The sequence below is a fragment of the Dendrobates tinctorius genome, unplaced genomic scaffold, assembly GCF_039654945.1.
Source record: "Dendrobates tinctorius isolate UK_male_01 unplaced genomic scaffold, ASM3965494v1 ptg000136l, whole genome shotgun sequence".
NCBI lineage: Eukaryota > Metazoa > Chordata > Amphibia > Anura > Dendrobatidae > Dendrobates > Dendrobates tinctorius.
In genome coordinates this window covers 2,799,714-2,822,860 of record NW_027361804.1, presented here as the reverse complement: position 1 = coordinate 2,822,860, position 23,147 = coordinate 2,799,714, and the positions used below count along the sequence as shown (strand labels likewise).

The 23,147-nt window shown below is 52.3% G+C and overlaps 1 protein-coding gene across 5 annotated transcripts in view; it reads left to right on the top strand.

Moving 5' to 3' along the window:
* KIAA1549 (KIAA1549 ortholog) overlaps positions 1-23,147 on the top strand; it is a 92,675-nt gene that overhangs the window by 57,291 nt on the left and 12,237 nt on the right. The window contains exons 4-15 of one of the 5 annotated variants that reach the window (XM_073544034.1): positions 2,219-2,396; positions 2,477-2,607; positions 2,727-2,910; positions 7,310-7,369; positions 16,434-16,579; positions 19,623-19,800; positions 19,878-20,056; positions 20,146-20,354; positions 20,878-21,002; positions 21,086-21,291; positions 21,466-21,689; positions 22,254-22,398. In XM_073544034.1, coding sequence (XP_073400135.1) covers positions 2,219-2,396; positions 2,477-2,607; positions 2,727-2,910; positions 7,310-7,369; positions 16,434-16,579; positions 19,623-19,800; positions 19,878-20,056; positions 20,146-20,354; positions 20,878-21,002; positions 21,086-21,291; positions 21,466-21,689; positions 22,254-22,398 — 1,965 coding nt within the window. Of the gene's footprint in view, positions 1-2,218; positions 2,397-2,476; positions 2,608-2,726; positions 2,911-7,309; positions 7,370-16,433; positions 16,580-19,622; positions 19,801-19,877; positions 20,057-20,142; positions 20,355-20,874; positions 21,003-21,085; positions 21,292-21,465; positions 21,690-22,253; positions 22,399-23,147 lie in introns of all 5 variants that reach the window. The other 4 variants (XM_073544031.1, XM_073544033.1, XM_073544035.1 and 1 more) reach the window with 4 other exon arrangements.

Below are 23,147 nucleotides of genomic sequence, written 5' to 3'. Positions count from 1 at the left end.
CTCGGAGAAGGTTGGCGGTTACAGCGAGGTACAGAGGTAACCTCGGAGAAGGTTGGGGGTTACAGCGAGGTACAGAGGTAACCTCGGAGAAGGTTGGGGGTTACAGCGAGGTACAGAGGTAACCTCGGAGAAGGTTGGCGGTTACAGCGAGGTACAGAGGTAACCTCGGAGAAGGTTGGGGGTTACAGCGAGGTACAGAGGTAACCTCGGAGAAGGTTGGGGGTTACAGCGAGGTACAGAGGTAACCTCGGAGAAGGTTGGGGGTTACAGCGAGGTACAGAGGTAACCTCGGAGAAGGTTGGCGGTTACAGCGAGGTACAGAGGTAACCTCGGAGAAGGTTGGGGGTTGCAGCGAGGTACAGAGGTAACCTTGGAGAAGGTTGGGGGTTACAGCGAGGTACAGAGGTAACCTCGGAGAAGGTTGGGGATTACAGCGAGGTACAGAGGTAACCTCGAAGAAGGTTGGGGGTTACAGCGAGGTACAGAGGTAACCTCGGAGAAGGTTGGGGGTTACAGCGAGGTACAGAGGTAACCTCGGAGAAGGCTGGGGGTTACAGCGAGGTACAGAGGTAACCTCGGAGAAGGTTGGCGGTTACAGCGAGGTACAGAGGTAACCTCGGAGAAGGTTGGGGGTTACAGCGAGGTACAGAGGTAACCTCGGAGAAGGTTGGGGGTTACAGCGAGGTACAGAGGTAACCTCGGAGAAGGTTGGGGGTTACAGCGAGGTACAGAGGTAACCTCGGAGAAGGTTGGCGGTTACAGCGAGGTACAGAGGTAACCTTGGAGAAGGTTGGGGATTACAGCGAGGTACAGAGGTAACCTCGAAGAAGGTTGGGGGTTACAGCGAGGTACAGAGGTAACCTCGGAGAAGGTTGGGGGTTACAGCGAGGTACAGAGGTAACCTCGGAGAAGGTTGGGGGTTACAGCGAGGTACAGAGGTAACCTCGGAGAAGGTTGGCGGTTACAGCGAGGTACAGAGGTAACCTCGGAGAAGGTTGGGGGTTACAGCGAGGTACAGAGGTAACCTCGGAGAAGGTTGGGGGTTACAGCGAGGTACAGAGGTAACCTCGGAGAAGGTTGGGGGTTACAGCGAGGTACAGAGGTAACCTCGGAGAAGGTTGGCGGTTACAGCGAGGTACAGAGGTAACCTCGGAGAAGGTTGGGGGTTACAGCGAGGTACAGAGGTAACCTCGGAGAAGGTTGGGGGTTACAGCGAGGTACAGAGGTAACCTCGGAGAAGGTTGGGGGTTACAGCGAGGTACAGAGGTAACCTCGGAGAAGGTTGGGGGTTACAGCGAGGTACAGAGGTAACCTCGGAGAAGGTTGGGGGTTACAGCGAGGTACAGAGGTAACCTCGGAGAAGGTTGGGGGTTACAGCGAGGTACAGAGGTAACCTTGGAGAAGGTTGGGGGTTACAGCGAGGTACAGAGGTAACCTCGGAGAAGGTTGGGGATTACAGCGAGGTACAGAGGTAACCTCGAAGAAGGTTGGGGGTTACAGCGAGGTACAGAGGTAACCTCGGAGAAGGTTGGGGGTTACAGCGAGGTACAGAGGTAACCTCGGAGAAGGTTGGGGGTTACAGCGAGGTACAGAGGTAACCTCGGAGAAGGTTGGGGGTTACAGCGAGGTACAGAGGTAACCTCGGAGAAGGTTGGGGGTTACAGCGAGGTACAGAGGTAACCTCGGAGAAGGTTGGGGGTTACAGCGAGGTACAGAGGTAACCTCGGAGAAGGTTGGGGGTTACAGCGAGGTACAGAAGTAACCTCGGAGAAGGTTGGGGGTTACAGCGAGGTACAGAGGTAACCTCGGAGAAGGTTGGGGATTACAGCGAGGTACAGAGGTAACCTCGAAGAAGGTTGGGGGTTACAGCGAGGTACAGAGGTAACCTCGGAGAAGGTTGGGGGTTACAGCGAGGTACAGAGGTAACCTCGGAGAAGGTTGGGGGTTACAGCGAGGTACAGAGGTAACCTCGGAGAAGGTTGGGGGTTACAGCGAGGTACAGAGGTAACCTCGGAGAAGGTTGGGGGTTACAGCGAGGTACAGAGGTAACCTCGGAGAAGGTTGGGGGTTACAGCGAGGTTCTGGATGATAATCCTGTCTTGGATCATTAGGGCTTCTTATCATCTTGCTGCGTTTATTCTGCGGGGCAGGAGGCGCCCCCTGCAGGTGGCTGCTGGTACTGCAGAGACATGAGTGATGTCCGTTCTCTCGCTCGCAGGTCTTCTCCATGTCGGACAGCTTCTCGTTCCTGGTGACGTCCGGGCCGCTCGTGTACACCGCCATCGCCGTCAGTGGCGTCCTGAGTGGGAGTGGTCTTGTGATTGGACGATTTCCCCCCATCCTTTCCCTGCGGACCGCCTTCATGGGGATAGAGCTGAGGTTCCACGTGCAGACGGGTAAGACTGTACTACAACTCCCAGCATGCCTCCTCCTCCGTCTCCCCTTTCTGACGGCTGCCCCATCTTTCCGCCTGCAGTGCTGCAGTTTGTGCCGCAGTCTGTGGACATCAGACTCTGTACGTTTAGTGAACAGATACAGAAAGGGTTAATCCTGGCGTTGTATGAGGTCCGGAGACTGCGCCAGGAGATCGACGATTTCACCGTCCAGGTAGAGTCCTATCCTAGGTTATACCCCTGCTTTACACTGCAGCGCTGCTCCTTCATCTGAGGGGCGGAGCTTTAATAAGGGGGAGGAACTTAGACTGCAGTTTATTGGCCGTCCTACAGATCGTGAACATCAGCTCCAGCACATCGCGGCTCGGGAACTGGAAGGCCCCAGTGACCGTCTCCTACGCGGTCAGGGAACGCAGCGGCTTCCTGAACGGCTCCGACGTCAGCGACCAACTCCGCAACCTGAGCCTGGTGGAGTTCAGCTTCTTCCTGGGGTTCCCTGTCAAGCAGATCGCAGAACGTGAGTGACGGCCTGGAGACCGAGGCTGACCGCAGCTCTGGAGGTGACTGGAGGATAAGACACGATGTAGCAGCAGCATAGTGAGTGCAGCTCTGGAGGTGACTGGAGGACAAGACACGATGGAACAGCAGCATAGTGAGTGCAGCTCTGGAGGTGACTGGAGGACAAGACACGATGGAACAGCAGCATAGTGAGTGCAGCTCTGGAGGTGACTGGAGGATAAGACACGATGTAGCAGCAGCATAGTGAGTGCAGCTCTGGAGGTGACTGGAGGATAAGACACGATGTAGCAGCAGCATTGTGAGTGCAGCTCTGGAGGTGACTGGAGGATAAAACACGATGTAGCAGCAGCATAGTGAGTGCAGCTCTGGAGGTGACTGGAGGATAAGACACGATGTAGCAGCAGCATAGTGAGTGCAGCTCTGGAGGTGACTGGAGGATAAGACACGATGTAGCAGCAGCATAGTGAGTGCAGCTCTGGAGGTGACTGGAGGATAAGTCATGATGTAACAGCAACATAGTGAGTGCAGCTCTGGAGGTGACTGTAGGATAAGACATGATGTAACAGCAACATAGTGAGTGCAGCTCTGGAGGTGACTAGAGGATAAGACACAATGTAGCAGCAGCATAGTGAGTGCAGCTCTGGAGGTGACTGTAGGATAAGACACGATGTAACAGCAGAATAGTGGGTGCAGCTCTGGAGGTGACTGTAGGATAAGACATGATGTAACAGTAGAATAGTGAGTGCAGCTCTGGAGGTGACTGGAGGACAAGAAATGATGTAACAGCAGCATAGTGAGTGCAGCTCTGGAGGTGACTAGAGGATAAGACATGATGTAACAGCAACATAGTGAGTGCAGCTCTGGAGGTGACTAGAGGATAAGACATGATGTAACAGCAGCATAGTGAGTGCAGCTCTGGAGGTGACTGTAGGACAAGACATGATGTAACGCAGAATAGTGAGTGCAGCTCTGGAGGTGACTGGAGGATAAGACATGATGTAACGCAGAATAGTGAGTGCAGCTCTGGAGGTAACTGGAGGATAAGACATGATATAACAGAATGAGTGCAGCTCTGGAGGTGACTGGAGCATAAGACATAATGTAACAGCAGAATACTGACTGCAGCTTTGGAGGTGACTGGAGGATGAGACATGATGTAACAGCAGAATAGTGACTGGAGGATAAGACATGATGTCACAGCAGAATAGTGAGTGCAGCTCTGGAGGTGACTAGAAGATGTAACATCAGAATTGTGATTGGAGGATAAGACGTAATGTAACAGCAGAATTGTGATTGCAGCTCTAGCGATGACTGGAGAGAATAATACATAATGCAACAGCAGAATAGTGACTGCAGCTCTGGAGGTGACCGGAGAATAATACACACTGTGGAGTGATGTCATTCCCCCCTCTACTCTTCACTAACACAGAAAGAGGGAGAAATACTATAGGGATAGGGTACTGTACAACCCCCTCCTCCAGGTCTACAGTGGCATGTAAAAGTTTGTGCACCCCTGGTCAAAATTACTGTTATTATGAACAGGTAAGCAAGTTGCAGACGACACATTTCTTTTGTATTTTACTCAAAAGAAAAAAAATATAAATATATAGAGTCATTTTTTTACACTTTTAAATTTCCCAAAAGGAAAATTGGCTGATGCAAGAATTTGGGCTCCCTTAAGGCTAAGTTCACACGTAGAGGAACTCTCGCGGAAATTACCGCGAGAGTTCCGGATTTCCATTCCGCGGGAAAATCACATTTTAAATTCCCGCAATTTCACCGCTGAAAAACTAGCATTTTGTAAGCGTAATTAGCTTGTAGAATGCTAGAGTTTTCCAAGCGATCTGTAGCATCGCTTGGAGAACTGATTGACAGGTTGGTCACACTCGTCAAACATAGTGTTTGACTATTGTGACCAACTTTTTACTATTGAGGCCGCCTATGCAGCATCAGTAGTAAAAGATAAAATGTAAAAAAAAAATAAAAATGGTGTTATTCTTACCTTCCAACGTCCCGCGCAGCCTTCCCGCCTCTCTCCACGCTCCCGGTCCCAGGAATCCTTTGCGAAAATGCCCGCGATGGCGTCCGTTCTTGCGGGATCACGACGTCTCTCGGTAATTTGCGATGACGTCGCGCGAATGACCGCGAGACTTTGCAATCCCGCGAGAACAGACGCCATCGCGGTAATTCTCGCAAAGGATTACTGGGACCGGGAGCGTGGAGAGAGGCAGGAAGGCTGTGCGGGACGTCGGAAGGTGAGAATAACAATATTTTTTATATTAAATTCTATTTTTTACAGGTATATGACACCCAGAGCCCGGAGGACAGTCTCCTCTCCTCCGGAGCGTGGGTACCATCCGCAAATGTTCTGCTTACTTTCCGCATGGTGGGCACAGCCACATGCGGAAAGTAAGCAGAACAATGCATTCCTATGGGTGCGGGATCGGCGCGATTCTGCAAAATTAATGAGCATGCTGCGTTTTTTACCGTGAAGCGATTCCGCCGCGTTAAAAACCGCAGCATTAGCACAGCATTGCGGAATCCCATAGGAATGCATGGGATGCTTTTTTTTTCGCGGCAAAATCGCGCGGTTAAAACCGCTGCGGAAACGCGAAAAAAAGCCACGTGTGAACTCAGCCTAATACTCAAGAAAAAAGAAGTGTGTACAAAAAATGGCCAGGATCACCATGAATAAAATTCAAATATTAGAAACAATACATTTTATTGAAGCCTGATTACACAGGATCACACAAACAAGGTATTGCTATGTATTAACATAGTCATGTTTTAAATGTGGGGCTAGTGATCCCTAGTATTATTTTGTGTTGCCCTCAGACTTCCTTAATGCAAAGTTTGGGCTCCCTTGGAGATTTTTGTGCTCTGATAACTTTGACCAAGGTTTCAGCCCTTAATTAGACCATTAAGGTAATGGCTTGTTCACTATCATTGTTAGGAAAGGCCAGGTGATGAAAATTTCCAACTTTATAAAAAACCAGCCGCCTCTAACCTCGTGCCATAAACCGCAGCCATGGGTTCTTTGAGAATGGTGGAGGCCCACAAAGCGGGAGAAGGCAAGGATGAGGTAGCAAAGCATTTACAAGTTTCCCTTTGCTCAGTTCAAAATGTAATTAGGAAATGGCAGTTACCAGGAACAGTGGAGGTCAAGATAAGGTCTGTAAGACCAACATTTGAGTGAGAGCTGCTCGTAGGATTGCTTGAGAGGCAAATCAGAACCCCAGCTTGACTGCAGAAGACCTTCAGAAAGATTTGTCAGACTCTGGAGTTGTGGTACGTTGTTCTACTGTTCAGAGACGCCTGCACAAATATGGCCTTTATGGAAGAGTCATCAGAAGAAAACCTCTCCTGCATCCTCATCATAAATTCAGCATCAGAAGTCTGCAAAAGAACATCTAAACAAGTCCTGTGGAGGATGAGGATAAAATAGATCTCTGCTGCCACAGTGATCAAAGGTATGTGCGGAGAAAAAAGTGATGAGAATTTCAGGGAAAGAACATCTCACCTACCGTTAAGCATGGGGGGTGGTTCAATCATGCTTTGGGGTTGTGTTGCAGCCAATGGCGCAGGGAACATTTAATGGGTAGAGGGAAGAATGGATTCAATGTATTTTCAACAAATTCTTGATGCAAACATAACACCATCTGTAAAAAGCTGAAGGTAAGAAGAGGATGGCTGCTACACATGGAGAATGATCCTAAACACACGTCAGAATCCACAATAGACGACCTCAAAAGGTGCAAGATGGAGGTTTTACAATGGCCCTCACAGTCCCCTGATCTGAACATCATTGAAAACCTGTGGCAACACCTCAAAATAGCAGAGGATGGAAGACGACCCAGGAATCTCACAGAACGGGAGGAAAATCCCGCAAAAAAGGAGAGGAAGACTTGTCAGGCTACAAAAAGCATTTACAAGCTGTGATGCTTGCAAAAGGAGGTGCGGCTAGGCACTATCCATGTAGGGTGCGCAAACTTTTGCAGTGGCTCATTTTTCTTTTTGTAATTTTTGCAATGTAAAAGATGAAAATACAAAGGCGCTGTGTTATCTGTAACTTTAGGCTTTTTAGAGAATATTTCATCTTCAACTCGCTTATCTTTTCACAACAGGAATTTTGACCAGGGGTGCACAAACTTTTACATTCCGCTGTATTACCCCCTCCGGCAGGACTACAGCCCCCTCCATCAGGACCACTACTCCCTTCCTGCGGTCTGAGGAGCGTTGTCATTGATGCTGATCGCTTCCCATTCACTGACAGCATGTAGAGCTCCTGTGCCGGAGTTATGGGCACCGGGGAAGGGAGGGCGGCGCTCTGACAACCACACATAGTATACACTGTCTGCACGATAGTCAGTGACATTGTTTCTGTGTTTTCCACCCAGCGTCCACTTATCCTCAGCTCGACATCTCCCCACTCCTGAAGGATTCCTGGCTCCGGACAAGTAAGTGGAGCAGTCACTGCGCCTCACTCCTCTCCTAAAAGACTCTGTGCTGCTGTGCGTCCTGCTATGTGATTGTGTGTAGCTGCCTGCTCCAGTAATACTCTGGGCTGCTCTACGCTACGTTTGCAGTGTAATTTTAAATATGTAGCTTGCTGCAATATCAGATTGTTCCCTTCCTGAAATACTCTGTGCTGCAAGGATTGCTTCTCCTACTATGTACCTCTGTAGCATGATCGTCACACCCGTCGCTCCTGTAACACGCTGTGCTGCTGGGATTGCTTGTCCTACTATGTAGCTATGTAGCATGAGCGTCACACCCGTCGCTCCTGTAACACTCTGTGCTGCTGGGATTGCTTCTCCTACTATGTAGGTCTGTAGCATGAGTGTCACACCCGTCGCTCCTGTAACACTCTGTGCTGCTGGGATTGCTTGTCCTACTATGTAGCTCTGTAGCATGAGCGTCACACCCGCTGCTCCTGTAACACGCTGTGCTGCTGGGATTGCTTCTCCTACTATGTAGCTCTGTAGCATGAGCGTCACACCCGCCGCTTCTGTAACACTCTGTGCTGCTGGGATTGCTTGTCCTACTATGTAGCTCTGTAGCATGAGCGTCACACCCGCTGCTCCTGTAACACGCTGTGCTGCTGGGATTGCTTGTCCTACTATGTAGCTCTGTAGCATGAGCGTCACACCCGCTGCTCCTGTAACACGCTGTGCTGCTGGGATTGCTTCTCCTACTATGTAGCTCTGTAGCATGAGTGTCACACCCGCCGCTTCTGTAACACGCTGTGCTGCTGGGATTGCTTCTCCTACTATGTAGCTCTGTAGCATGCGTGTCACACCCACTGCTCCTGTAACACTCTGTGCTGCTGGGATTGCTTGTCCTACTATGTAGCTCTGTAGCATGAGCGTCACACCCGCTGCTCCTGTAACACGCTGTGCTGCTGGGATTGCTTCTCCTACTATGTAGCTCTGTAGCATGAGCGTCACACCCGCCACTTCTGTAACACGCTGTGCTGCTGGGATTGCTTCTCCTACTATGTAGCTCTGTAGCATGAGCATCACACCTACCGCTCCTGTAACACTGTGCTGCTGGGATTGCTTCTCCTACTATGTAGCTCTGTAGCATGAGCGTCACACCCGCTGCTCCTGTAACACGCTGTGCTGCTGGGATTGCTTCTACTATGTAGCTCTGTAGCATGAGCGTCACACCCGCCGCTTCTGTAACACGCTGTGCTGCTGGGATTGCTTCTCCTACTATGTAGCTCTGTAGCATGAGCATCACACCTGCCGCTCCTGTAACACTGTGCTGCTGGGATTGCTTCTCCTACTATGTAGCTCTGTAGCATGAGCGTCACACCCGTCGCTCCTGTAACACTCTGTGCTGCTGGGATTGCTTCTCCTACTATGTAGGTCTGTAGCATTAGCGTCACACCCGTCGCTCCTGTAACACTCTGTGCTGCTGGGATTGCTTGTCCTACTATGTAGCTCTGTAGCATGCGTGTCACACCCGCTGCTCCTGTAACACTCTGTGCTGCTGGGATTGCTTGTCCTACTATGTAGCTCTGTAGCATGAGCGTCACACCCGCTGCTCCTGTAACACGCTGTGCTGCTGGGATTGCTTCTCCTACTATGTAGCTCTGTAGCATGAGCGTCACACCCGCCGCTTCTGTAACACGCTGTGCTGCTGGGATTGCTTGTCCTACTATGTAGCTCTGTAGCATGAGCGTCACACCCGCTGCTCCTGTAACACGCTGTGCTGCTGGGATTGCTTCTCCTACTATGTAGCTCTGTAGCATGAGTGTCACACCCGCCGCTTCTGTAACACGCTGTGCTGCTGGGATTGCTTCTCCTACTATGTAGCTCTGTAGCATGCGTGTCACACCCGCTGCTCCTGTAACACTCTGTGCTGCTGGGATTGCTTGTCCTACTATGTAGCTCTGTAGCATGAGCGTCACACCCGTCGCTCCTGTAACACTCTGTGCTGCTGGGATTGCTTCTCCTACTTTGTAGCTCTGTAGCATGAGCGTCACACCCGTCACTCCTGTAACACACTGTGCTGCTGGGATTGCTTCTACTATGTAGCTCTGTAGCATGAGCGTCACACCCGTCGCTCCTGTAACACTCTGTGCTGCTGGAATTGCTTCTCCTACTATGTACCTCTGTAGCATGATCGTCACACCCGCCGCTTCTGTAACACGCTGTGCTGCTGGGATTGCTTCTCCTACTATGTAGCTCTGTAGCATGAGCATCACACCTGCCGCTCCTGTAACACTGTGCTGCTGGGATTGCTTCTCCTACTATGTAGCTCTGTAGCATGAGCGTCACACCCGTCGCTCCTGTAACACTCTGTGCTGCTGGGATTGCTTCTCCTACTATGTAGGTCTGTAGCATTAGCGTCACACCCGTCGCTCCTGTAACACTCTGTGCTGCTGGGATTGCTTGTCCTACTATGTAGCTCTGTAGCATGCGTGTCACACCCGCTGCTCCTGTAACACTCTGTGCTGCTGGGATTGCTTCTCCTACTATGTAGCTCTGTAGCATGAGTGTCACACCCGCTGCTCCTGTAACACTCTGTGCTGCTGGGATTGCTTGTCCTACTATGTAGCTCTGTAGCATGAGCGTCACACCCGCTGCTCCTGTAACACGCTGTGCTGCTGGGATTGCTTCTCCTACTATGTAGCTCTGTAGCATGAGCGTCACACCCGCCGCTTCTGTAACACGCTGTGCTGCTGGGATTGCTTGTCCTACTATGTAGCTCTGTAGCATGAGCGTCACACCCACTGCTCCTGTAACACGCTGTGCTGCTGGGATTGCTTCTCCTACTATGTAGCTCTGTAGCATGAGCGTCACACCCGCCGCTTCTGTAACACGCTGTGCTGCTGGGATTGCTTCTCCTACTATGTAGCTCTGTAGCATGAGCATCACACCTGCCGCTCCTGTAACACTGTGCTGCTGGGATTGCTTCTCCTACTATGTAGCTCTGTAGCATGAGCGTCGCTCCTGTAACACTCTGTGCTGCTGGGATTGCATGTCCTACTATGTAGCTCTGTAGCATGATCGTCACACCCGCTGCTCCTGTAACACTCTGTGCTGCTGGGATTGCTTCTCCTACTATGTAGCTCTGTAGCATGAGCGTCACACCCGTCACTCCTGTAACACTCTGAGCTGCTGGAATTGCTTCTCCTACTATGTAGCTCTGTAGCATGAGAGTCACACCCGCTGCTCCTGTAACACTCTGTGCTGCTGGGATTGCTTCTCCTACTATGTAGCTCTGTAGCATTAGCATCACACCCGTCGTTCCTGTAACACTCTGTGCTGCTGGGATTGCTTCTACTATGTAGCTCTGTAGCATGAGCGTCACACCTGTCGCTCCTGTAACACTCTGTGCTGCTGGGATTGCTTCTCCTACTTTGTAGCTCTGTAGCATGAGCGTCACACCCGTCGCTCCTGTAACACGCTGTGCTGCTGGGATTGCTTCTCCTACTATGTAGCTCTGTAGCATGAGCGTCACACCCGTCGCTCCTGTAACACTCTGTGCTGCTGGGATTGCTTCTCCTACTATGTAGCTCTGTAGCATGAGCATCACACCTGCCGCTCCTGTAACACTGTGCTGCTGGGATTGCTTCTCCTACTATGTAGCTCTGTAGCATGAGCGTCACACCCGTCGCTCCTGTAACACTCTGTGCTGCTGGGATTGCTTCTCCTACTATGTAGGTCTGTAGCATTAGCGTCACACCCGTCGCTCCTGTAACACTCTGTGCTGCTGGGATTGCTTGTCCTACTATGTAGCTCTGTAGCATGCGTGTCACACCCGCTGCTCCTGTAACACTCTGTGCTGCTGGGATTGCTTCTCCTACTATGTAGCTCTGTAGCATGAGTGTCACACCCGCTGCTCCTGTAACACTCTGTGCTGCTGGGATTGCTTGTCCTACTATGTAGCTCTGTAGCATGAGCGTCACACCCGCTGCTCCTGTAACACGCTGTGCTGCTGGGATTGCTTCTCCTACTATGTAGCTCTGTAGCATGAGCGTCACACCCGCCGCTTCTGTAACACGCTGTGCTGCTGGGATTGCTTGTCCTACTATGTAGCTCTGTAGCATGAGCGTCACACCCGCTGCTCCTGTAACACGCTGTGCTGCTGGGATTGCTTCTCCTACTATGTAGCTCTGTAGCATGAGTGTCACACCCGCCGCTTCTGTAACACGCTGTGCTGCTGGGATTGCTTCTCCTACTATGTAGCTCTGTAGCATGCGTGTCACACCCGCTGCTCCTGTAACACTCTGTGCTGCTGGGATTGCTTGTCCTACTATGTAGCTCTGTAGCATGAGCGTCACACCCGCTGCTCCTGTAACACGCTGTGCTGCTGGGATTGCTTCTCCTACTATGTAGCTCTGTAGCATGAGCGTCACACCCGCCGCTTCTGTAACACGCTGTGCTGCTGGGATTGCTTCTCCTACTATGTAGCTCTGTAGCATGAGCATCACACCTGCCGCTCCTGTAACACTGTGCTGCTGGGATTGCTTCTCCTACTATGTAGCTCTGTAGCATGAGCGTCACACCCGTCGCTCCTGTAACACTCTGTGCTGCTGGGATTGCTTGTCCTACTATGTAGCTCTGTAGCATGAGCGTCACACCCGTCGCTCCTGTAACACTCTGTGCTGCTGGGATTGCTTGTCCTACTATGTAGCTCTGTAGCATGATCGTCACACCCGCTGCTCCTGTAACACTCTGTGCTGCTGGGATTGCTTCTCCTACTATGTAGCTCTGTAGCATGAGCGTCACACCCGTCACTCCTGTAACACTCTGTGCTGCTGGAATTGCTTCTCCTACTATGTAGCTCTGTAGCATGAGAGTCACACCCGCTGCTCCTGTAACACTCTGTGCTGCTGGGATTGCTTCTCCTACTATGTAGCTCTGTAGCATTAGCATCACACCTGTCGCTCCTGTAACACTCTGTGCTGCTGGGATTGCTTCTACTATGTAGCTCTGTAGCATGAGCGTCACACCTGTCGCTCCTGTAACACTCTGTGCTGCTGGGATTGATTCTCCTACTATGTAGCTCTGTAGCATGAGCGTCACACCCGTCGCTCCTGTAACACGCTGTGCTGCTGGGATTGCTTCTCCTACTATGTAGCTCTGTAGCATGAGCGTCACACCCGTCGCTCCTGTAACACTCTGTGCTGCTGGGATTGCTTCTCCTATGTAGCTCTGTAGCATGAGCGTCACACCCGTCGCTCCTGTAACACTCTGTGCTGCTGGGATTGCTTCTCCTACTATGTAGGTCTGTAGCATGAGTGTCACACCCGTCGCTCCTGTAACACTCTGTTCTGCTGGGATTGCTTGTCCTACTATGTAGCTCTGTAGCATGAGCGTCACACCCGCTGCTCCTGTAACACTCTGTGCTGCTGGGATTGCTTGTCCTACTATGTAGCTCTGTAGCATGAGCGTCACACCCGCTGCTCCTGTAACACGCTGTGCTGCTGGGATTGCTTCTCCTACTATGTAGCTCTGTAGCATGAGCGTCACACCCGCCGCTTCTGTAACACGCTGTGCTGCTGGGATTGCTTGTCCTACTATGTAGCTCTGTAGCATGAGCGTCACACCCGCTGCTCCTGTAACACGCTGTGCTGCTGGGATTGCTTCTCCTACTATGTAGCTCTGTAGCATGAGTGTCACACCCGCCGCTTCTGTAACACGCTGTGCTGCTGGGATTGCTTCTCCTACTATGTAGCTCTGTAGCATGCGTGTCACACCCGCTGCTCCTGTAACACTCTGTGCTGCTGGGATTGCTTGTCCTACTATGTAGCTCTGTAGCATGAGCGTCACACCCACTGCTCCTGTAACACGCTGTGCTGCTGGGATTGCTTCTCCTACTATGTAGCTCTGTAGCATGAGCGTCACACCCGCCGCTTCTGTAACACGCTGTGCTGCTGGGATTGCTTCTCCTACTATGTAGCTCTGTAGCATGAGCATCACACCTGCCGCTCCTGTAACACTGTGCTGCTGGGATTGCTTCTCCTACTATGTAGCTCTGTAGCATGAGCGTCGCTCCTGTAACACTCTGTGCTGCTGGGATTGCTTGTCCTACTATGTAGCTCTGTAGCATGAGCGTCACACCCGTCGCTCCTGTAACACTCTGTGCTGCTGGGATTGCTTGTCCTACTATGTAGCTCTGTAGCATGATCGTCACACCCGCTGCTCCTGTAACACTCTGTGCTGCTGGGATTGCTTCTCCTACTATGTAGCTCTGTAGCATGAGCGTCACACCCGTCACTCCTGTAACACTCTGTGCTGCTGGAATTGCTTCTCCTACTATGTAGCTCTGTAGCATGAGAGTCACACCCGCTGCTCCTGTAACACTCTGTGCTGCTGGGATTGCTTCTCCTACTATGTAGCTCTGTAGCATTAGCATCACACCCGTCGTTCCTGTAACACTCTGTGCTGCTGGGATTGCTTCTACTATGTAGCTCTGTAGCATGAGCGTCACACCTGTCGCTCCTGTAACACACTGTGCTGCTGGGATTGCTTCTCCTACTTTGTAGCTCTGTAGCATGAGCGTCACACCCGTCGCTCCTGTAACACGCTGTGCTGCTGGGATTGCTTCTCCTACTATGTAGCTCTGTAGCATGAGCGTCACACCCGTCGCTCCTGTAACACTCTGTGCTGCTGGGATTGCTTCTCCTACTTTGTAGCTCTGTAGCATGAGCGTCACACCCGTCACTCCTGTAACACACTGTGCTGCTGGGATTGCTTCTCCTACTATGTAGCTCTGTAGCATGAGCATCACACCTGCCGCTCCTGTAACACTGTGCTGCTGGGATTGCTTCTCCTACTATGTAGCTCTGTAGCATGAGCGTCACACCCGTCGCTCCTGTAACACTCTGTGCTGCTGGGATTGCTTCTCCTACTATGTAGGTCTGTAGCATTAGCGTCACACCCGTCGCTCCTGTAACACTCTGTGCTGCTGGGATTGCTTGTCCTACTATGTAGCTCTGTAGCATGCGTGTCACACCCGCTGCTCCTGTAACACTCTGTGCTGCTGGGATTGCTTCTCCTACTATGTAGCTCTGTAGCATGAGTGTCACACCCGCTGCTCCTGTAACACTCTGTGCTGCTGGGATTGCTTGTCCTACTATGTAGCTCTGTAGCATGAGCGTCACACCCGCTGCTCCTGTAACACGCTGTGCTGCTGGGATTGCTTCTCCTACTATGTAGCTCTGTAGCATGAGCGTCACACCCGCCGCTTCTGTAACACGCTGTGCTGCTGGGATTGCTTGTCCTACTATGTAGCTCTGTAGCATGAGCGTCACACCCGCTGCTCCTGTAACACGCTGTGCTGCTGGGATTGCTTCTCCTACTATGTAGCTCTGTAGCATGAGTGTCACACCCGCCGCTTCTGTAACACGCTGTGCTGCTGGGATTGCTTCTCCTACTATGTAGCTCTGTAGCATGCGTGTCACACCCGCTGCTCCTGTAACACTCTGTGCTGCTGGGATTGCTTGTCCTACTATGTAGCTCTGTAGCATGAGCGTCACATCCGCTGCTCCTGTAACACGCTGTGCTGCTGGGATTGCTTCTCCTACTATGTAGCTCTGTAGCATGAGCGTCACACCCGCCGCTTCTGTAACACGCTGTGCTGCTGGGATTGCTTCTCCTACTATGTAGCTCTGTAGCATGAGCATCACACCTGCCGCTCCTGTAACACTGTGCTGCTGGGATTGCTTCTCCTACTATGTAGCTCTGTAGCATGAGCGTCACACCCGTCGCTCCTGTAACACTCTGTGCTGCTGGGATTGCTTGTCCTACTATGTAGCTCTGTAGCATGATCGTCACACCCGCTGCTCCTGTAACACTCTGTGCTGCTGGGATTGCTTCTCCTACTATGTAGCTCTGTAGCATGAGCGTCACACCCGTCACTCCTGTAACACTCTGTGCTGCTGGAATTGCTTCTCCTACTATGTAGCTCTGTAGCATGAGAGTCACACCCGCTGCTCCTGTAACACTCTGTGCTGCTGGGATTGCTTCTCCTACTATGTAGCTCTGTAGCATTAGCATCACACCCGTCGCTCCTGTAACACTCTGTGCTGCTGGGATTGCTTCTACTATGTAGCTCTGTAGCATGAGCGTCACACCTGTCGCTCCTGTAACACTCTGTGCTGCTGGGATTGATTATCCTACTATGTAGCTCTGTAGCATGAGCGTCACACCCGTCGCTCCTGTAACACGCTGTGCTGCTGGGATTGCTTCTCCTACTATGTAGCTCTGTAGCATGAGCGTCACACCCGTCGCTCCTGTAACACTCTGTGCTGCTGGGATTGCTTCTCCTACTATGTAGCTCTGTAGCATGAGCGTCACACCCGTCGCTCCTGTAACACGCTGTGCTGCTGGGATTGCTTCTACTATGTAGCTCTGTAGCATGAGCGTCACACCCGTCGCTCCTGTAACACTCTGTGCTGCTGGAATTGCTTCTCCTAATATGTAGCTCTGTAGCATGAGCGTCACACCCGCTGCTCCTGTAACACTCTGTGCTGCTGGGATTGCTTCTCCTACTATGTAGCTCTGTAGCATGAGCGTCACACCCGTCGCTCCTGTAACACTCTGTGCTGCTGGAATTGCTTCTCCTACTATGTAGCTCTGTAGCATGAGCGTCACACCCGCTGCTCCTGTAACATGCTGTGCTGCTGGGATTGCTTCTCCTACTATGTAGCTCTGTAGCATGAGCGTCACACCCGCTGCTCCTGTAACATGCTGTGCTGCTGGGATTGCTTCTCCTACTATGTAGGTCTGTAGCATGAGCGTCACAGGCGCCGCTCCTGTAACACTGTGCTGCTGGGATTGCTTCTCCTACTATGTAGCTCTGTAGCATGAGCGTCACACCCGCTGCTCCTGTAACACGCTGTGCTGCAGGGATTGCTCCTCCTACTATGTAGCTCTGTAGCATGAGCGTCACACCCGCCGCTCCTGTAACACTGTGCTGCTGGGGGCCCTCTCTGCACATCTACCAGCGCTGCACCTGTCACTTCCGCATGTCTGATCTCTCCGCGGCTGCTCTCCTTGTCAGTTCTGCTGGGAGTCCAGGAGCAGCGGCTGCAGGACGAGACGTTCCAGACCGAGATGGAGCGGAAACTCGCGCAGATCATCAGTGAGGCCACATCACAGAAACGCCGGTGGAAGAGGGCGAGTTATGCCGGGAGCACCACAGTGCAGGTGAGCGGAAAGCCGGTGCTGTCAGTAGGGGCTGGACTGTGATAACATTGTCAGAATGACGTTATCAGCAGGGGCGGGACTGACAGCATTATATGAATGACATCATCAGTAGGGGCTGGACTGTGTCAACATATGATTGACATCAGCAGGGGCGGGACTGTGACAGCATAATATGAATGTCATCAGCAGGAGCGGGACTGACCGCATTATATGAATGACATCATCAGCAGGGGCGGGACTGTGACAGCATGTGAATGACATCTGCAGGGACGGGACTGTGACAACATATGAATGACATCAGCAGGGGCGGGACTGTGACATCATTATATGAATTACTTCATCAGCAGGAGCGGGACTGTGACATGAATGACACCAGCAGGGGCGGGACTGTGACAACATATGAATGACATCAGCAGGGGCGGGACTGTGACAGCATTATGTGAATTACGTCAACAGGGTCGGGACTGTGACATGAATGACACCAGCAGGGGTGGGACTGTGACAGCATTATATGAATGTCATCAGCAGGAGCGGGACTGACAGCATTATATGAATGTCGTCAGCAGGAGCAGGACTGACCGCATTATATGAATGACATCATCAGCAGGGGCGGGACTGTGACAGCATGTGAATGACATCTGCAGGGACGGGACTGTGACAACATATGAATGACATCAGCAGGGGCGGGACTGTGACATCATTATATGAATTACTTCATCAGCAGGAGCGGGACTGTGACATGAATGACACCAGCAGGGGCGGGACTGTGACAACATATGAATGACATCAGCAGGGGTGGGACTGTGACAGCATTATGTGAATTACGTCAACAGGGTCGGGACTGTGACATGAATGACACCAGCAGGGGTGGGACTGTGACAGCATTATATGAATGTCATCAGCAGGAGCTGGACTGACCGCATTATATGAATGACATCAGCAGGGGCGGGACTGTGACAGCATATGAATGACATCAGCAGGGGCGGGACTGTGACAGCATATGAATGACATTAGCAGGGGCGGGACTGTGACAGCATATGAATGACATCAGCAGGGGCGGGACTGTGACAGCATATGAATGACATCAGCAGGGGCGGGACTGTGACAGCATATGAATGACATCAGCAGGGGCGGGACTGTGACAACATATGAATGACATCAGCAGGGGCGGGACTGTGATAGCATATGAATTACTTCATCAGCAGGGGCGGGACTGTGACAGCATTATATGAATTACGGCATCAGCAGGGTTGAGACTGTGACATGAATGACATCAGCAGGGGCGGGACTGTGACAGCATTATATGAATGTCATCAGCAGGGGCGGGACTGTGACAGCATTATATGAATGTCATCAGCAGGAGCGGGACTGACCGCATTATATGAATGACATCATCAGCAGGGGCGGGACTGACAGCATATGAATGACATCAGCAGGGGTGGGACTGTGACAACATATGAATGACATCAGGGGCGGGACTGTGACAGCATTATCTGAAGTACTTCATCAGCAGGGGCGGGACTGTGACAGCATTATATGAATTACGTCATCAGCAGGGTTGGGACTGTGACATGAGTGACATCAGCAGGGGCGGGACTGTGACAACATATGAATGACATCAGGGGCGGGACTGTGACAGCATTATCTGAAGTACTTCATCAGCAGGGGCGGGACTGTGACATCATTATATGAATTACTTCATCAGCAGGAGCGGGACTGTGACATGAATGACACCAGCAGGGGCGGGACTGTGACAACATATGAATGACATCAGCAGGGGCAGGACTGTGACAGCATTATATGAATTACGTCATCAGCAGGGTTGGGACTGTGACATGAATGACATCAGCAGGGGCGGGACTGTGAAAGCATTATATGAATGTCATCAGCAGGGGCGGGACTGACCGCATTATATGAATGACATCATCCGCAGGGGCGGGACTGTGACAGCATATGAATGACATCAGCAGGGGCGGGACTGTGACAGCATATGAATGACACCAGCAGGGGCGCGACTGTGACAGAATTATATGAATGATGTAATCAGCAGGGGTGGGACTGAGACATGAATGACATCAGCAGGGGCAGCACTGACAGGATTATATGAATGATATCAGCAGGGGCGGGACTGAGCATTATATGAATGATGTCATCAGCAGGAGCGGGACTGACCGCATTATATGAATGACATCATCAGCAGGGGCGGGACTGACAGCATATGAATGACATCAGCAGGGGTGGGACTGTGACAACATATGAATGACATCAGGGGCGGGACTGTGACAGCATTATCTGAAGTACTTCATCAGCAGGGGCGGGACTGTGACATCATTATATGAATTACTTCATCAGCAGGAGCGGGACTGTGACATGAATGACACCAGCAGGGGCGGGACTGTGACAACATATGAATGACATCAGCAGGGGCAGGACTGTGACAGCATTATATGAATTACGTCATCAGCAGGGTTGGGACTGTGACATGAATGACATCAGCAGGGGCGGGACTGTGAAAGCATTATATGAATGTCATCAGCAGGGGCGGGACTGACCGCATTATATGAATGACATCATCCGCAGGGGCGGGACTGTGACAGCATATGAATGACATCAGCAGGGGCGGGACTGTGACAGCATATGAATGACACCAGCAGGGGCGCGATTGTGACAGAATTATATGAATGATGTAATCAGCAGGGGTGAAACTGAGACATGAATGACATCAGCAGGGGCAGCACTGACAGGATTATATGAATGATATCAGCAGGGGCGGGACTGAGCATTATATGAATGATGTCATCAGCAGGGGCGGGACTGAGCATTATATGAATAACATCATCAGCAGGGGCGGGACTAACAGCATTATATGAATGATATCACCAGTAGGGGGTGGGGCTGTGACATAATACATCAGTGATGTCACCAGTTGGAGGCGGGACTTTGACATGAGTGTTGACGCCAGTAGGGGGCGGGGCTGTTACATTGCTATATCAGTGATGTCAGCGGCAGAGTTTGATCCTCGTCACTCTCTGTTTCCCCGCAGGTGGTCAATGTCTCCCGTGTCGATGGTCAGGATGACCCGGTCCAGCTGGTGTACTTTATCGAGGATCAGTACGGGGAGCGCCTGGCTGCAGACAAGGCCTCCAGTCTGATTAACGAGGTGAACATCCAGCGAGCGGCCATCATCCTGGGGTATCGCCTACAGGGCGTGGTGGCACAACGTGAGTGACGGGTACCGGGTGGAGCCGGTAGCTCTGAGCCGCCTCTGCCCCAGCACTCAGATCTCCTGTCTCTGCAGCTCTTAACCAGCCGGCGGAGGCGGATCGGCAGGCGCAAAACATGTGGATCATCGTTGGAGTGGCTGTGCCGGTGCTGGTGGTGACCGTCATCATCGTCATCCTGTACTGGAAGTTGTGCCGGACGGACAAGCTGGACTTCCAGCCCGACACCATAAGCAACTTACAGCAGAGACAGAAGGTGAGAACGGGGGTCGCTGGTCCCACCCCAATGTCTGCTCCTGTGATCACCTCTGTCCTTGCTGATCACATGACCCTGATTGTCAGCAGCTCCAGGCTCCCAATGTTAAAGGCTTTGACTTTGCCAAGCAGCACTTGGGGCAGCACAATAAAGACGAGGTCCTGGTGGTGCATGAGCCGCCCCCTCCGGTGCTGCACGGGCCTCTCAAAGATTCCACCCCCTCTGAAAATGGCGACATCCCGACCCCCAGGTCCAAGTGCTCCACTAAACCCAACAAGATTGGTCGCCATCGCAGCAGGTGAGGAGTGGCAGGCTGCTCGGGGGCGCCAGGCTGTTCATGGGGGCGCCAGGCTGTTCATGGGGGCGCCAGGCTGTTCATGGGGGCGCCAGGCTGTTCATGGGGGCGCCAGGGTGTTCATGGGGGCGCCAGGGTGTTCATGGGGGCGCCAGGCTGTTCATGGGGGCGCCAGGCTGTTCATGGGGGCGCCAGGCTGTTCATGGGGGCGCCAGGCTGTTCATGGGGGCGCCAGGCTGTTCATGGGGGCGCCAGGGTGTTCATGGGGGCGCCAGGCTGTTCATGGGGGCGCCAGGCTGCTCGGGGGCGCCAGGGTGTTCATGGGGGCGCCAGGGTGTTCATGGGGGCGCCAGGGTGCTCGGGGGCGCCAGGCTGTTCATGTGGGCGCCAGGCTGTTCATGGGGGTGCCAGGCTGCTCGGGGGCGCCAGGCTGTTCATGGGGGCGCCAGGCTGCTCGGGGGCGCCAGGCTGCTCGGGGGCGCCAGGTTGTCAGATGGTTTTGGTATTTGTATACTTCATCCAGTAGGGTCACCCCCTCCGACACCGGATCCACTGCCAGCGAACCGTCCAGTGGGAAGGAGTCCGGAGAGGAGGGTCCAAGACCCTCCGCTCCACCGCAGGAAACCAGACTGCGACCCATCGGTAAAGGGGGTAAGTTTAGTGGTTTGGATCAGTCTTGTGGCGTCACTGGACATCCGGTAACGTCCTGTTGACTATAACGTTAATCCCGGCAGAGATCCCGGCGTTGGGCAGCGGAGCGGAGCAGCACTCCTCAGCGTCCATCTTTGAACACGTTGATCGCATGTCGCGTTCCTCCGAGGCCAGCCGCCGGCTGCCCAGCAAGATTCAGCTCATTGCCATGCAGCCGATGGCGGCTCTGCCCATGCACGGGCAGTCCACGGCGGAGCGGGAAGTGGAGGCAAATAAGGTAAACAGAGAGGTATGTGAGGAGAGAAGGAGCGATGCTCTGCAGCTGACTGCGCCGACGCTTCTCCCATAGGATAGAGCGGAACATGAGTAATGCACCTTGGAGAACAATGGTGCACGAGTCGGCAGCTCTGTAGTTGTGTGGCGCCTGTGGCCACGTGACGTCTCACCTCTCTGTTTTGCGCAGATTCAGACCACGTTACGGCACAAGTCGGAGATCGAGCATCACCGCAATAAGATCCGACTGCGCGCCAAGAGGAAGGGGCACTACGAGTTCCCGCTGGTGGACGTGGTGGGAATGACGGACACCAAGGAGCGCCAGCGCATGTACCGCAGGGCACAGATGCAGTTCGATAAAATCCTGGATCCCGTGCTGGGCGTCCCAACTGTGTTCATAGAGCCGCGCAAGAGGTGAGACACTAAGGTCCTCCACCTGCTGATGCCCAGAAGAACCGCCAACACTTGGTGTCCCTTTTGCCTTCTTAGGTTTAGAGTCTCTTCTTTCCCCCTTGCCCGCCCAGTTAAGTATCCCCCCTACATTCGTTCTGGCTCATCTCTTCTCCCCTCTTGCTCATGCTCCTCCCCACTTATTCAGGCTCCTCCCTACTCCCCCTCCGTTCAGGCTCCCCCCCCTTCTCGATCAGGCCACTCCCTACCCCCCCTTCCCGGTCAGGCCCTTCCCTACCCCCCCTTCCCGGTCAGGCCCCTCCCTACCCCCCTTCTCGGTCAGCCCCCCCCTCCACGGTCAGGCCCCACCCCTCCCTGCATGAGACCTGGATGCTTTTATTTGGGCTCCACCCCCAGTCGAGGCTCCTCCCCCAGAGGCCCTTACGATTCCAGCTGAGATGTAGACATTGACATTGATTGTGGAGCAGAGCTGCAGTGTAAAGCATGAGGAAGGGATGGAGCAGCATGTGGTAATAATTATGCTTGGAATGTTTTTGCACCTCTCATAATAAAATTTTTAATTTCCAGTTCACGATCCAGACGGTCACCAAAACAACGTCGTAAGCAGCAGGGGTCATCGAGCCCCCCGGATGCAGATCGAGATCGCCTAATTACCACGGACAGCGACGGAACCTACAAGAGGCCCCCCGGCGTCAGTAACTCGGCCTATGTGGTGCGTGAATATCATTTATATAACCCGATGCGGAGGGTGATCTGCTGCTCTCTGGTGTCACCCACAGATGTGGATATCTTTCTGTTAGCGTATAGTATGGCACTGCCTCACCGGCTGATAACACAGAGCAATATTACACCCTGTATCTGGCTGATAACAGAGAGCAATATTACACCCTGTATCTGGCTGATAACACAGAGCAATATTACACCCTGTATCTGGCTGATAACACAGAGCAATATTACACCCTGTATCTGGCTGATAACACAGAGCAATATTACACCCTGTATCTGGCTGATAACACAGAGCAATATTACACCCTGTATCTGGCTGATAACACAGAGCAATATTACACCCTGTATCTGGCTGATAACAGAGAGCAATATTACGCCCTGTATCTGGCTGATAACAGAGAGCAATATTACGCCCTGTATCTGGCTGACAACAGAGAGCAATATTACACCCTGTATCTGGCTGACAACAGAGAGCAATATTACACCCTGTATCTGGCTGACAACAGAGAGCAATATTACGCCCTGTATCTGGCTGATAACAGAGAGCAATATTACGCCCTGTATCTGGCTGACAAGAGAGCAATATTACACCCTGTATCTGGCTGACAACAGAGAGCAATATTACACCCTGTATCTGGCTGATAACAGAGAGCAATATTACACCCTGTATCTGGCTGATAACACAGAGCAATATTACACCCTGTATCTGGCTGACAACAGAGAGCAATATTACAC